Here is a 14,692-nt window from a genome sequence, read left to right as displayed (position 1 = left end):
TTCATGTAATTTTAATCACTACAAAACTTTTTTGTAATTAATTAATGACACAACGACAAATTAATTGCTATGGCAACGTCAATTGTTTGACAATGTGATCATACTTCTTAAATCTGTGGGATAAACGTAAGGTTTCAACAAAAAAGCTTCAATTCGGACAATTTTAGAGATAAATTAATGAATAAAAAAACAAAATGCTCATAAAAGAAACGTCTTTCATATAGGGTGTAAGTACTTTCTATACCATTACTTGATTAATACACAGGGTGAGTCAAAAATTAGGAAAAAAACATGGTTCCAGTTTTTCCACTACCATCCAGGAGTCATTGAAAAAATGTCCACCTTTTTAATTTTCTTTTAAGACAAAAAAGAATTGGCTACCAAAAAATAAAAAAATAATAAAAATCGGCCCACTGGTTTAAAAAATATAAGATATTGAAATTAGGTCAAAAATCAAGTGCGTCACTTTTTTTGGAACTGAGTGTATATGTAGATTCGGCTGAGGATGACTGTTTAGTCGAAACCGGTACCGAGGAAATTTAATAAAAAAGCAAGAAAGAAGCTGAACCTGTCGAACCCTATATTTTTGTAATCAGAAAAAAATAACGAATTTAATAAGCGAATAATCAGTGGTTGTTTCCATTTAAAAAAACGAAAATTCTCATGTTATCTCAAAATCTAAAATCGAAAATTTTTTTTTGACTGTGTCATGAAATTCTCTGTAAAAAAGTGTCCATATAATGTCGTAGTTATAATACTCCACCTATAATAATAACCAAGACAATTGTACTTATTGGTTTTACGATATTTTCAATTTTGGCCTCTAGGGGAAAAACAAAAGACGATAGCGCTATGAGGTTTTCGGCATTAGCAGTTTCTCGAAAAACGAGATCATGACATGTAAGCTACTTTTTTTTCTAACTCATAGTTTTCGAGTTAGCCTATTCGCACATCGAATTTGAACCATCCTGTACAGGGTGTCCCAATTTCGATGTCCGCATAGGCTATCTCCGAAATTAAAAGAGATAGAAAAAAAGTAGCTTACATGTCATGATTTCGTTTTTCGAGAAAATGCTAATGCCGAAAACTCCGAACAGCTATCGTCTTTTGTTTTCGTCTTATCGGCAAAAACTGAAAATTTTGCAAAAACGACAATCGCGAATATTTCACTTATTATCAAAGATGGTGTATTATAAATAAAACATTATATGGGCAACTTTTTACGAAGAATTCAGTGGCGTAGGTAGAATTTTTTTCCCATCTTTTATTTTCGAGATTTTAGACGTAACTTTATTTTTTTAAATGGAAACCATAGTTGGCTATGACTTAAAATAATTTGTTATTTTCTTCTGATAACAAATATATATAGTTTGTGGGGTATATTTCTTATAGTTATTGAATAATTAACAATAATTCATTTTGTTTTATCTAAAACTAATGTATGTATTTAAAAGTTAATGTTGCTATGGTGATAACCATACATACTATGATGTAACATGATGTATCAAATAATTGCCAAAGTTTATATTTAAAAATTCCATAACAACTCTGGCATTATGTGCTGGTACCATGCACCAGCATGTTAGGTGTCAAAGTATAACAAAACTGAATAAAACTTTACAATGAATTTCGAAAATTATGAAAAATGTAACATGATGGAATGTTATATATTATCAGATAAGAATGCGACGTTAGCCGCAGAATTGTATTTCACAAGATATCCGGAAAGAAGACAACCGCACGTAAGAACCTTTAGCCGGTTAGCAGAAAATTTAATAGATATTTGGTCCTTCCCCAAACCACATACAAAAACATACCAAAATGACCTGCAAGAGAAATTGCAACAAGACGTTTGACCCAAAAGCCGCTGCTCCCGAATATGAAAAAAAAAATAAGTATAAACCATACAAAGCGGGACTAACTCATTATTTACGTGCCGGAGATGTCAATCGAAGATTAGAATTTTGTAGATGATATTTAAAAAAATTAAATAATCTGCAGTTTGTTCAAAATGTTATCTGGACCGATGAAGTCTCTGAGTGTTCAAAGAAGATTGGGGTTCAATGTATGGTGTGCCCTTTTAGATAATAGAATTTTGACATATAGTATCTACCATAAAAACTTAAACTCAGGGAAATACCTCAATATATTAAGGCAGCACATTGAGCCTTTGGTCGACAATTTGCCACTAAATATGTCTCAAATGATATATTTTCAATATGACGGAATGCCAGAGTTGTTAGTGAATTTTTAAATACTACTACAAACTCAAGGACAATAGAATCTAACAGGACTGCTACATCCATTGTTGTGACAGCCTACCCGCAAACTACGTCACACCATTTTCCACACCCAGCTGTTGTTATGAGCTTTGTTCGTTGGGACTGCACTACTTGCACTCACTTGCACTATGCAGTTTAGTACAGATGTTGTGTGATCGTTGGGGATAGTGCAGTTGCATTCATACTGTTCGTTGGGCCGGGTGCAGTGCAATTTAGTGCAGCCGGTGCAAGTTAGTGCAGATTTTGTTGCACCTGCTTTCGATTAAGTTCAATAAGTGCAGTGTAACTAAAATGGCGGAATATTTTAAATTTTTGCGTGTTTTGTAATAATTAATATTAATATTAAATATTAAGAAATAAAACCTTATAACAATTAATATTTGTTGTATTAGAGAACACAGTATATTCAATCCCAGTAGAGGCAGTAGAAAACTACCCCTACTTTTTTGGAATAGTTTAAAAACTACCCTGTCGATTTTGGCTTCATTAAATACACTTATAGTACATTTAAAAATATTAATTATATGTTTTTTCTCATTTAGGGGTGGCTGGGGTTAACTACCCTCACCACCCCAAATTTTTTTTTTGCAAGTACTGCTTTTCTATTTTGGTGCAATTTAGCATGTGATTTCTTTATACGTTAAGTAGTACTTTTGAAAGAACTAATAAGGGTTTGTTGTTTGAGGTAGAAAATATATTTCGCTAATAATTGAAAAAAATAAAAAATAATAATAATATAATAATAATTGATGAATCGCTACTAAAAAAACATTCTGCAATGATTTCATTTTCCACGAGTATTTCGCTGACAATCTCCTGTTCGTCCATTTCAAATATTATACACTTTTTTTTATAAAAATCTGTTCGTTGCGACCACGGTTTATACACTTTTCTGACCTGCACTAAGTTGACATGACATTGCACTGACTTACACTTCATTGCACTATGACGTCATACGAGTGCCATGTCGTGCAGAGTAGTGCAGTCCCAACGAACAAAGCTATGGTCTATGCGTTTGCTGTGAGAGGTTATATCCTAGACGTATTCATATTAGTTTTGAAGTTTTATGTTTTTAGACGTATTAATGTCTATCATATAACCTCTAAAAACATAGACAGTTATCTACCAGGCGCAGGCGTGGCAAATAGTGTGATGTAGACTGCGATGTAGCAGTCCTGTTAGATTCTACTGTCCTTGCTACAAACTTTGCCAATAATTGGAAACAATGCTTTCCCTCATACCATGAGGTTATCACCATAACAACATTAACTTTTAAATACATACAATAGTTTTAGAAAGAACAAAAAAAATTGATATATTATATTCCATCATAGTATGTATAGTTATCACCATAGCAACATTAACTTTTAAATACATACATTAGATTTAGATGGAACAAAATGAATTTTTGTTAATTATTCAATAACTATAAGAAATATACCCCACAATTTATTACAAATTGTTTTAAGTCATAGCCAACTATGGTTTCCATTTAAAAAAATAAAGTTACGTCTAAAATCTCGAAAATAAAAGATGGGAAAAAAATTCTACGTACGCCACTGAATTCTTCGTAAAAAGTAGCCCATATAATGTTTTATTTATAATACTCCATCTTTGATAATAAGTGAGATATTTGCGAATGTCGTTTTCGCAAAATTTTCAGTTTTTGCCGATAGGGCGAAAACAAAAGACGATAGCTGTTCGGAGTTTTCGGCATTAGCATTTTCTCGAAAAACGAGATCATGACATGTAAGCTACTTTTTTTCTATCTCTTTTAGTTTCGGAGATAGCCTATGCGGACATCGAAATTGGGACACCCTGTACAGGGTGGTTCAAATTCGATGTCCGAATAGGCTAACTCGGAAGCTATAAGAGTTAGAAAAAAAGTAGCTTACATGTCATGATCTCGTTTTTCGAAAAACTGCTAATGCCGAAAACCTCATAGCGCTATCGTCTTTTGTTTTTCCGCTAGAGGCTAAAATTGAAAATATCGTAAAACCAGCAAACGCAATTATCTTGGTTATTATTATAGCTGGAGTATTATAACTAAGACATTATATGGACACTTTTTTACAGAGAATTTGATGATGTAGACAAAAAAATTTTTTTTGTTTTAGATTTTGAGATATCATGACAATTTTCATTTTTTTAAATGGAAACAACCACCGATTATTCGCTTATTAAATTCTTTATTTTTTTCTAATTACAAAAATATAGAGTTCGAAAGGTCTATTTCTTATTGTTTTAGAATAAAGCTAAAAATAAACTTTTTTTATAAAATTTCCATCTAGTGTCATCGACGAAATTAAATTTACAGTTTCCTGTAAATTACGGTACTATAACTAAAAATTATTCTACTAAAAATTTATATAAAATTTACTTTATTTTCTAATATGTAACATTCTAACATGTTAAACTTTTCGTAATTTTCGTAATCCATCTTAAAAAACAGGATTTTTAGAAAATTTTTGAATACAAACAAATGTTGCTATGTTTAGGTTGAATTAAAAAAATATATATATGAGCGCCATCTATCAATAATTTATTAAGTCATTTAATAATAATATTAAATGTTAATATAAAAATGTGAAATTATGCAATCTATTCCAACTTTTGTATAATTACATATATAAATTAAATAGTTCAACAAATATATTTGTTTCAAATATCAGAAAAATGTTTTTTTAATTTTTAATTATAGTACCGTAATTTACAGGAAACTGTAAATTTAATTTCTTGGAAGACACTAAAAGAAAAGTTAATTTTTAGCTTTATTCTAAAACAATAAGAAATAGACCTGTCAAACCCTATATTTTTGTAATCAGAAAAAAATAACGAATTTAATAAGCGAGTAATCAGTGGTTGTTTCCATTTAAAAAAACGAACATTGTGATAATATCTCAAAATCTAAAACCGAAAAATTTTTTTTGACTACGTCATCAAATTCTCTGTAAAAAAGTGTCCATATAATGTTTTAGTTATAATCACAGCTCGGATATTTCGGTACCATCTCAGTAGCGTCGCCAGCGCAGAACCTATGGGGCGCGAATATAAATGCTCTCCCATCACCCGATCTACCGTTCCGATCGCTCACACATCTACAAGCATGCTAGGCCTGCATTTATCTGTGGTGCGTTCCGAGAATTCAGTGCCAATTTATTTAATATCCTTTATTTACCGTTAAATCCATTTCATTTTCTGAATTAGAATTGTACTATTGTTTCAGTTTTTATAATTTAAAACCGAGTGTATTGAATATTTTATTTAATTATCATCAAATATTTTCTTGCTTTTTCATAATTAGAAGGGCTTGTTTTCCAAACAGGAACTGAGAGTCGAGAAAAATTATGATAAAGTACATAATTACTTGCTTATTTAGCGTTAATACAGATTCTTGCTAATGCGCGCCTATGGATTACCATGACAACGCTGTAGACCAGTGAACTCGGGACCTTGGCTATGCGTCGCTCGTTAATAACGCAACATTCATGAACTGGTCGACTGGACTTAGGTACCGAAAAATCCGAGCTCTAGTTATAATACTCCAGCTATAATAATAACCAAGATAATTGCGCTTGCTGGTTTTACGATATTTTCAATTTTAACCTCTAGCGGAAAAACAAAAGACGATAGCGCTATGAGGTTTTCGGCATTAGCAGTTTCTCGAAAAACGAGATCATGACATGTAAGCTACTTTTTTTCTAACTCTTATAGCTTCCGAGTTAGCCTATTCGGACATCGAATTTGAACCACCCTGTACACGTACTGTACTGACATTCAAAAGAGATCGAGGAAAACCAGACAAGACGATAAATAACCTCTCAAAATTAAAAAAAAAACATACTTGCGCACAAGCAAAAAAATAACAAAGACTAACGCCATATCTGAAGGGGAAAGAAATGGGGAAAAGAAAATTAAGAAGGGAAATCATCGGAGAATTGTCGTTTTATAAAAAAAAGTTAATTACCCTGAAATTTTAATAAAATAAAATAAAACTTAAAGAAAATAAAATAACGTGTATTCATGCAACCTAAAATACCTGTAAACAAAACAAAACATCTATCCGATACAGAAACAAAACATTAATTACATAACATTAAACACATAACCCCAAAAAGTCAAACCGTAACAAGTTTAGTTTAGTTTTTTACTAGTGCCTAAACATGCATCCATTTTCGAAACAAGCCTACGATCAAGCGTATTCTGTTTTGAAATCAATCTACGATTCCCCAGATGAAGCCAAACCGATTGAAAAAGACGAGGTATACACGTTGTTGCGTTTGGTGTATTTGGTGTCGCCCGACGATCCCGTTACCCAATACAGTCTCAAGAATACAACGTATCCAAATCATTCCAAGCATTCGCAAGACCTTTCGCTCTATCCTACATCCGAATACCGTTACCCAGTCTACTGCGATAATCAGCAAGCGTTGAACGACAGCTTTGAATCCGACGACGAAGGCGACGGTGATATCTTTTGTGACATGATCAATTGTTTCACTCTCGACATGGGAAGCGAAAACGACGACGCACAACCTGCCCCGAATTTGTTGCCTCTACGGGATAGAGGTAACAAATTCAGACCCGATCTCTTTCGGAACCAAGTTCACCTACCGTTAATCTACTACGGATACGAGATTATGTTTGGTCGCGAACCGAGTCCCGTCGGTTATGATTGTTCCGAAATTATCGTAAAGCTAAGCAACGACGACATCTATTCGACTCTATTCTACGGATCTAGGGGCCCCAACCGTTTCAAACATTATCCGTTTAACGCGTACGAGCCCGGAGATTTAAAGTTTGGCGATGATGACAATGCAGATGAAGACGCATCTGGGGAACTTGAAGAGCACCGTTACACGTACGATAATGATCGTGGCAAAACAGATTTCAATGAACCTCTCTACCATCAATGCCATTACAAAGTAAAGACCAACAGCGACGAACGAGTATACATTTTCAAAACGCCAAACAACGACAACGAACGCGATGGTAAAGTACTGATGTTTGTTAATGCCAAATTGAAAACGGCTCTAGAATCGCGTCTTGCCGATCTATTCGATAAACAAACGTTTTACTTGAACGATGTCTTCAAATGGAACCGATACTATCGAGGTGGTAAATTTGACGCTCATTACGATACAATGTTTGTCGATCATCAGAAATCGGCATGTTCCCTATACACGCTGCTCATTTACATGAACGTTGAACTTCCAAACGCTAATTTTATGTATCTGGGCGAAAACGAAGAGGTTATCGTTCCATTGACGGAAAATACGATGTACGTTTTACCGCATTGGGTCAAGCATCGCGTTGAAGGCGAAGGATTTCGTGAATTCATCAAAACGGAAATTGTCTTTCCCATCAACAAACAACCACAGATTCAATTCAACGACAAGATTCAAAAAGATTTCGATCTAAACTGTTACTTGATGTTGCAAAGTATCAAGCATCCGGAATTGAAGGAAAACGTCTCGTGGCGATTCAATCAAGTGAACCGGCATCGTTTCGAATCAATTCTCGGGAAACCAATTGAAGACGAAACAAAGCTGGAAGAATGCATTCTATTTTTCAAAACACTCAACAATGTCCCGGTCACAGTCGACTATAAGTTGACAACGTGCGACAATTTAAGCTATGCTTGTGATGGTTTGTACTATTACTTCAAAGTTGACGAAAAGATTAAAACGTTGAAAGATGTCGATAGACAAACGCTTCGAATGATGGTGTCGTTAATGTACGTCGACGTGCATCCAAAGAAATTAAATCGTTACCAATACGAACTATGCTTGTGCAAGTGCCCGTCCGATACGAACAACGAAAAAGTATGCACCAAAGATCTCTACGTCGACGAGAACGTGGTCTATTCTCGACCCGAGGACAAATTGAAAATTGTTGCGGAAAAGTTACCCGTAAACGTATTGCCTGTTGAACCGATAAATCCTGGTGTCTATTACGATTTGGAACATATCGCATATGTTAATGTTGATCTTGAACCGTTCGAATATTATTTTGCCGCATGTCAAAATCTCTACGACGTTATTGAAGTCTACCACATGTTGTATTCGTACGTTCAATTTGACAACGACGACCTAGTCAAAAGTGACGCCATCGAATTGCTCGACGGTAACATTGTAAAGATTCGGCAAAAGTCTTTCAACAACGGTATAACTGTTACCGAAAAGTATTCCGGTCGATGGACTCGTAAAGATCGATTCAGACAAAGACACTCGGACAGCGATTGGGAAGACGAATACGGCAAATGCAGCAACAACGATGAAAAAAACGTTGCCACCAACGATTAGCGTTAATAAATGTATAAATGAATATGTATAACGTGAAAGCCTTCGTACTTATATAAATGTATAATAATAATAAAATTTAATGTATAAATTCTAAAATAAAATATGCATTTTCTTGTCACAATTTGATATTATTTTCAATTTGATTAAAATCTTCAACAGTTTCACCGCAATGAAAAAGGTTGTTGTAGTAAAATTGATAGAGAAAATTATGATTTCCATGTTTTTTATTGCTAGCATAATTACATACACAGAAATATTACAACAATCATTTTATAAAATTGCTACGTAGAAATATTACAAAAAAAATTATCACCCCAATATACAGGGGACACCTGTATATTGGGGTGATAATTTTTTTTATGTTAAGGGTACGGAGGGGCTGTATCTCAACAACGGTAAGGCCTAGAGGTTTGGGAAAAAAATCCTTATAGCAAAGTGGATAAGAGAAATTGCTGGAAATTATTTTGAAGTAACTGGGCGTAATTGCCATAGAGAAACATAAAATTCCCGTTATCTCAGAAAGTTAGACAATGAGCTATAACTTTGACATCACTTAGTAGCTTGGATAATACCGCATCGCTTTTGTTTTGCGATAATTCTCATATCTGTTATAATAAAGAAGGGAGAGACCAGTGCGTTTTCAAATGTTTACATTTTAATATCTCCTGGACCATTTATCCGATTTGAATATTTTTGATCTTGTTTGAAAGAGCATTTTATGCTCTTTTAAAAAATATTTTCAGTAAGACCTCTTGGTTTAAAACAAATAAGCTAGAGGGCGTTATCTGCAGCGATTACATATTTTTGTGATTTTTGAAAAATAGTTAAATGGAACGGTACTCTTTACTTCACAGACCCTTAATCACCATAAAATTTACTAAATATTAGTGAAAACCGCATCTCGATATCTCCATCCATTCTCGAATTATAGAAGAAAATGTTAAAAATTCGTTATCTTAATCGAATCAAGTTTCCTTAGCAAACAAATAAGGGAGACACACTCACACTTTACCCAAGCTTAAGGGACCTATCCACGGTCAAGCATGCTTGTCATGCATGCTGTTCATGCCGTTTCTTACTTTCTCCATACACTATCATGCAAGCTTGTCATTCATTTATTTAATCCGTATCCTCGAAGGTGGTAAGTACTGATTATCGGTACATCTATAATGAGTGATATAGCTTGCGCTTTAATAATAATCGACGAGTTAAGCCGTAAAAAGAGACGACATAGGTATTGGCCGAAGCGTTGGTTTCTACAACGTAAAAAATTTTCGCATATCAAACTTTTAAAAGAATTAGAAGTTTCTTCGACAGAAGATTATAACAATTTCTTAAGAATGGATCTTGAATTATTTCACGATTTGCTGTTCAAGGTTAAGCCTTTCATTGAAAAACAAAATACACAGATGAGAGATTCTATTTCACCACAACTTCGACTTTCTACCACTCTAAGATATTTGGCCAGTGGTGCAACTTATGAAGATTTAAAATTTTTGACAGCGATAGCTCCGCAAACAATAGGAAAAATTGTAATTGAAACATGCGAAGCGATTATTAGTACATTGGAGGAATATATACAGGTACGTAAACAATTATTATCGTTAAAATTATTATCGTTTATTCATTATAACATCTTAATGATATTGAGTATTGCTTAATAAAGACGATATATCTGTATAACATGGTATCTGCATTGGTTCATACATATACGACGTAGTGGTTGAACTTGAGTCGTACGATGATGAGCTCACGAAAAGCAATGGTGTGATTGATGGGGTAGGCGAAGGACCTAGTTTTGAAAGGCGACCATGATACAGAATGTCATCAATATGCTTCTTGGCATACAGTTGCTGCTCAACGGAAAGTTTTCTATATTGCGACGCCCAAACTTTACCGAGCATTTCTGCTACATCATTTAATGTATCTAAATATTTAACCGCCTTTTTTAGAAATTCATTTCTTTCATTAGACAACTTTTGTTTCTTTGGACGTGATGGAGTTACTTGTGTTGATTCGGCTTCCAATGAATCTTCTGGTGCCTAAAAATATCATTTAAAAATTACGTTCATATGCCAAAAGATACAATTTTAAAAGTAAATTTAAATATACTTTGCAATTTCTAGATGCCAAGAAATGAAGAGGCCTGGAAAGAAATCGCATCAAATTTTAATAGCCGATGGAATTTCCCAAATTGCTTAGGTGCAATAGATGGTAAACATGTAGCGATTAAAAAACCAGGAAATTCAGGTAGCCACTATTTTAACTACAAAAAGACTCACAGCATAGTGCTGATGTTGATAGCTGATGCAAACTACGAAATTATAATGGCGGATATTGGATCAAATGGTAGAATTTCAGATGGTGGAGTCTTTACCGCAACAAATTTTTATGAAAGACTTGAAGAAAACAGAGTAAAACTCCCAGATCCAATAAACTACCAAATTTTCCAGAAAAGGTGCCATACGTATTTATAGCAGATGACGCTTTTCCTTTAAAAGAACATATTATAATGAAGCCATATAGCCGAAGGGCTTTAACATTGGAAGAGGACATTTGTAATTTCAGGTTTTCCAGAGCTCGACGGATTGTCGAGAATGTTTTCGGAATTTTGGCTTCAAGATTTCGAGTTTTATTAACTACGATAAATTTATCCCCCGAAAAAAGTGCTACCATTGTTCTGGCTTGTTGTTACTTACATAATTATCTGAGTAAGAACCGGGGGCAAACATATAGGGAAGGAAATATACGTAATGAGAACACTCATTCTGGGGAGGAGTTACTACCCATAAATAACAACACAAATGCGCGAAATTCAACACTTTTTGCAAAAGAAGTAAGAGATAAATTTCGTACATATTTTAATACCGTTGGTGCAGTTCCATTTCAACAAACAGTATAATAATATAATTAGCACTTGTATTTGGGATTTATAAAATAAAGTTTTTAATCATTAAAGGTTTGTGTTTATTTACTTACATCTTCTCCTTCTTCAATATCTAACGTTGATATGCCAACATCCGGTGTTTCTTGATCCCTAAGATAGTGTAGTTGATCAAAATACCATAAAGACGGAGTGTAAATATCTTTCGATGCGGCCCCTGATTTTTCGCTCATCTTCACCTTTTTTAACACACGTCGATAGTTGGTTCGGATGGTATTTATTTTTTTCTTTAAAGTGTCTATAGTTGCATTTTCATCTTTTTCCTGATATTTTTTTAATAAAATATCATATCCCTTCAACCGTTCGTTTTTATCCTTGTATTTTTCGCTTTTAACCTTCCACAGTTCCTTATGATCTCTAAATATTTCAAAAAATTCCATCCAAAAGGACTTCGCGCTTCCACAAGCCATGTTGAAAGTAATGTTTACCTCACAAAGGTTACAGATGGAATGACAAAATGCATAACAGCATAGCCATCCACGTGCACGCTTGCTTGCAAGCCTGATGCCCCGCCCACAGAAAATCAAAACGGTTTGAATTGTGTCATGCCTGGCTGTCATGCCGAGGAAAGCGTCTCATACAACCCCATCCACTGTCAATCTTGCATGACAGCTTGCGATGCTTGTCATGCATGCATGACCGTGGATAGGCCCCTTTAGAACTGGTTCAAACCTACTGTTGTGGCGTGTTTAAAAGCCAACGGATCAATGAAACATCAACAATGATAATAAAACAAAATAAACCAAAACACTTAGAATAAGTTAAATATTTGGCAAAAATAGCTCACAAATGTTCGAAATGTCTTCCATAAACCTCGATGCATTTATTTCATTTAGTTTTGACGGAAAAGAAACGTCAAAACTAAAGTCAGTAATAATAGTTCAGTCTGATATCATAATCGGTATGTGTTAAGGCCTGATGTAAAACAATGTAGTGGAGATATTATGCTCTTAAGGAATCTTATGGACAATTGTTTTCGGGGTTCCCAGATTATGTGGGATCGCATTGCGCACCAATGTGATTTACGAATTCATAGAGATGTGGGCTACACGTTGCCAGTTTCCCGTAATCGATAAGTCAATCTTAAAAACACTTCTAGACATATGTGTCTTTAAAGTGTCGTAATTGCTTTGCATATTTTTGCCATGCAGTTGCATCATATTCGAAACATTGAAAATAAATCATCATACGCTCTACCACACGCTTCTGTGTTAGTAAATGACATGTTTACAGTTAGTTGACAGTTACCATGGTTGTGATTTGTTTTTCACGATGAGGCAACTGGATCCGATTGATGGCACTCGAGTTTTTAAAATTTTTTTCTATAATTCGAGAACGGATGGTGATATCGAGATGCGCTTTTCACTAATATTTAGCAAATTTCAAGGTGACTAAGGGTCTGTGAAGTAAAAGGGTCTGCGGGGTGACGGGGGTTGAAGGTTCCATCCAATCGGAACAGATGGTGCGTCCTAGACAGAACGTCGCGCCTTATTTCTTTATGTAGGTAAGATAAAGGCGCAACGTACTGTCTAGGACACACCATCTGTTCCGATTGGACGGAACCCTCTCCCCGCAGAGCTTATTACTGTTTCTCTTTAATTTGTAATTCCATTAAATCTCTCTTAAAAAATTAGGGAGCGCTAATTTTGAAAAACTGATAACGGAATCCGACAACTGACATTATTTGACATATTTTGGTAAAAACCGCGTTGAAATTCGCCAGGTCGTTTTCGAAATAACCGCATCTTGCTAATCCGCGATTTTTCGTGAAACTACACTGTTAGAAATAATTCACGAGCACACCCTGTATAATCTGAATGCGTGTGTCTAGCGCAATAAAATTTGGTATGGAAGTAGTACTAAAGTAGTGTAACTTACTCTCACATGGAGAGCGGCACAACTCTGCTGGGAGGAGAAACATCAATAGCGAGAGTATCCCCCGTGAGCTTCGCGTACTATCGCAACACGACGTGACATGGAATCTATAAGTCGCTGTATTGTAATGAGAGGGAATGCCAACCATGCCACCTCAACTCGCCTCCATAGCTCCTCAACGTTAGCCGAGAAAGCCGGATAACGTAGAAGTCTCCGACCAGTCATGTCCCAAATATGTTCGATCGGATTCAGATGCGGAAACGGAGCTAGCCATGGAAGCATTCGTATACGGTGCTCTTCCACAAAGGTCTGTACAACACGCCCGATGTGTTGTCGTGCATATATAGCAGACCTGGGAGCCGCCGAACGCACAGTGGGGCCAAAGCAATGAAAAGTTGGAAAAAAGTCGAAAAATATAATTCATATTTATGGCCAATTTTCTATGACAACATGCAGGTACATAACCTAACTACCCTACTCAACAATAAAAATATCAAAGAGATCGCTGGTGCTCCGGATATAACAGTAGAAAGTTTGACTTATTACAAATCAGTAAAAATTATATAGAGGTTTCGAAATATTTTTATATAATTTCTTTGTGTGGCGATTTATTATTATTATTTATTTTGCGATGGAAAATCAACCTAAAGGTTAGTTGTTTACCTTTTTACTATAATTTTAATTTTATAAGTACTGACGTATAAGAAAATGTTAAGGTTGACTTTTGATAACCTTCCGGATGATATCCGGTCAAAATTTTTCCTCTATAACATAAAGAGACTAATGTAGTTTCATAATCAATCAAAAAAGTTTGCGCACATTTGCGCCATTTTATATAAACAAATATCTACGGACTTTCTTTTCTTACGGAACACGGAACAACATGCAACGCTATAATTAATAATGCCATGTTAGATACTAAATTCAAAATATACTTATCGCTATGTTTTAAATTTATTGTTTAAAAGGATTCAATTTAAAAATGAACATGGGAATAAATTAATGTGTTCCAAAATACTCATCTTAAAAGACAGTATACTATAAAACGGTTTTGTTTAATTATTTAGCATCCGGTTTATTTATCTCTGTCCTACGACGTACTCTCGTTTACGAAATGAGGAGTTCTCATGAGAAAAATTTGGATGAACAACTGAACTCACTGAAACAGTACATTAAAAACTTCACGAAATATCCTATGGATATGGATATTACTCCAGAAATGAAAAAGGCAGTTTCTCATTTTGCATCGGATTTTAAAAGTAGATGGCAAAAGTCTCAAAGAAAAG

General features: G+C 34.6%; 1 protein-coding gene across 1 annotated transcript; it reads right to left on the bottom strand.

Annotated features, from left to right (window-relative positions):
* Positions 1 to 10,224: 10,224 nt before the first annotated feature.
* LOC111422523 (uncharacterized) lies at positions 10,225 to 11,941 on the bottom strand. Its single transcript, XM_071200922.1, has 2 exons — positions 11,567 to 11,941; positions 10,225 to 10,629 (listed from the first exon to the last, which is right to left on the bottom strand). The coding sequence occupies exons 1-2, from the start codon at positions 11,939 to 11,941 to the stop codon at positions 10,225 to 10,227; spliced, it is 780 nt and encodes a 259-aa protein (XP_071057023.1).
* Between the last annotated feature and the right edge of the window lie 2,751 nt (positions 11,942 to 14,692).

The sequence above is a fragment of the Onthophagus taurus genome, unplaced genomic scaffold, assembly GCF_036711975.1.
Source record: "Onthophagus taurus isolate NC unplaced genomic scaffold, IU_Otau_3.0 ScKx7SY_15, whole genome shotgun sequence".
NCBI classification, from domain to species: domain Eukaryota; kingdom Metazoa; phylum Arthropoda; class Insecta; order Coleoptera; family Scarabaeidae; genus Onthophagus; species Onthophagus taurus.
This window is presented reverse-complemented; position numbering and strand designations above follow the sequence as displayed.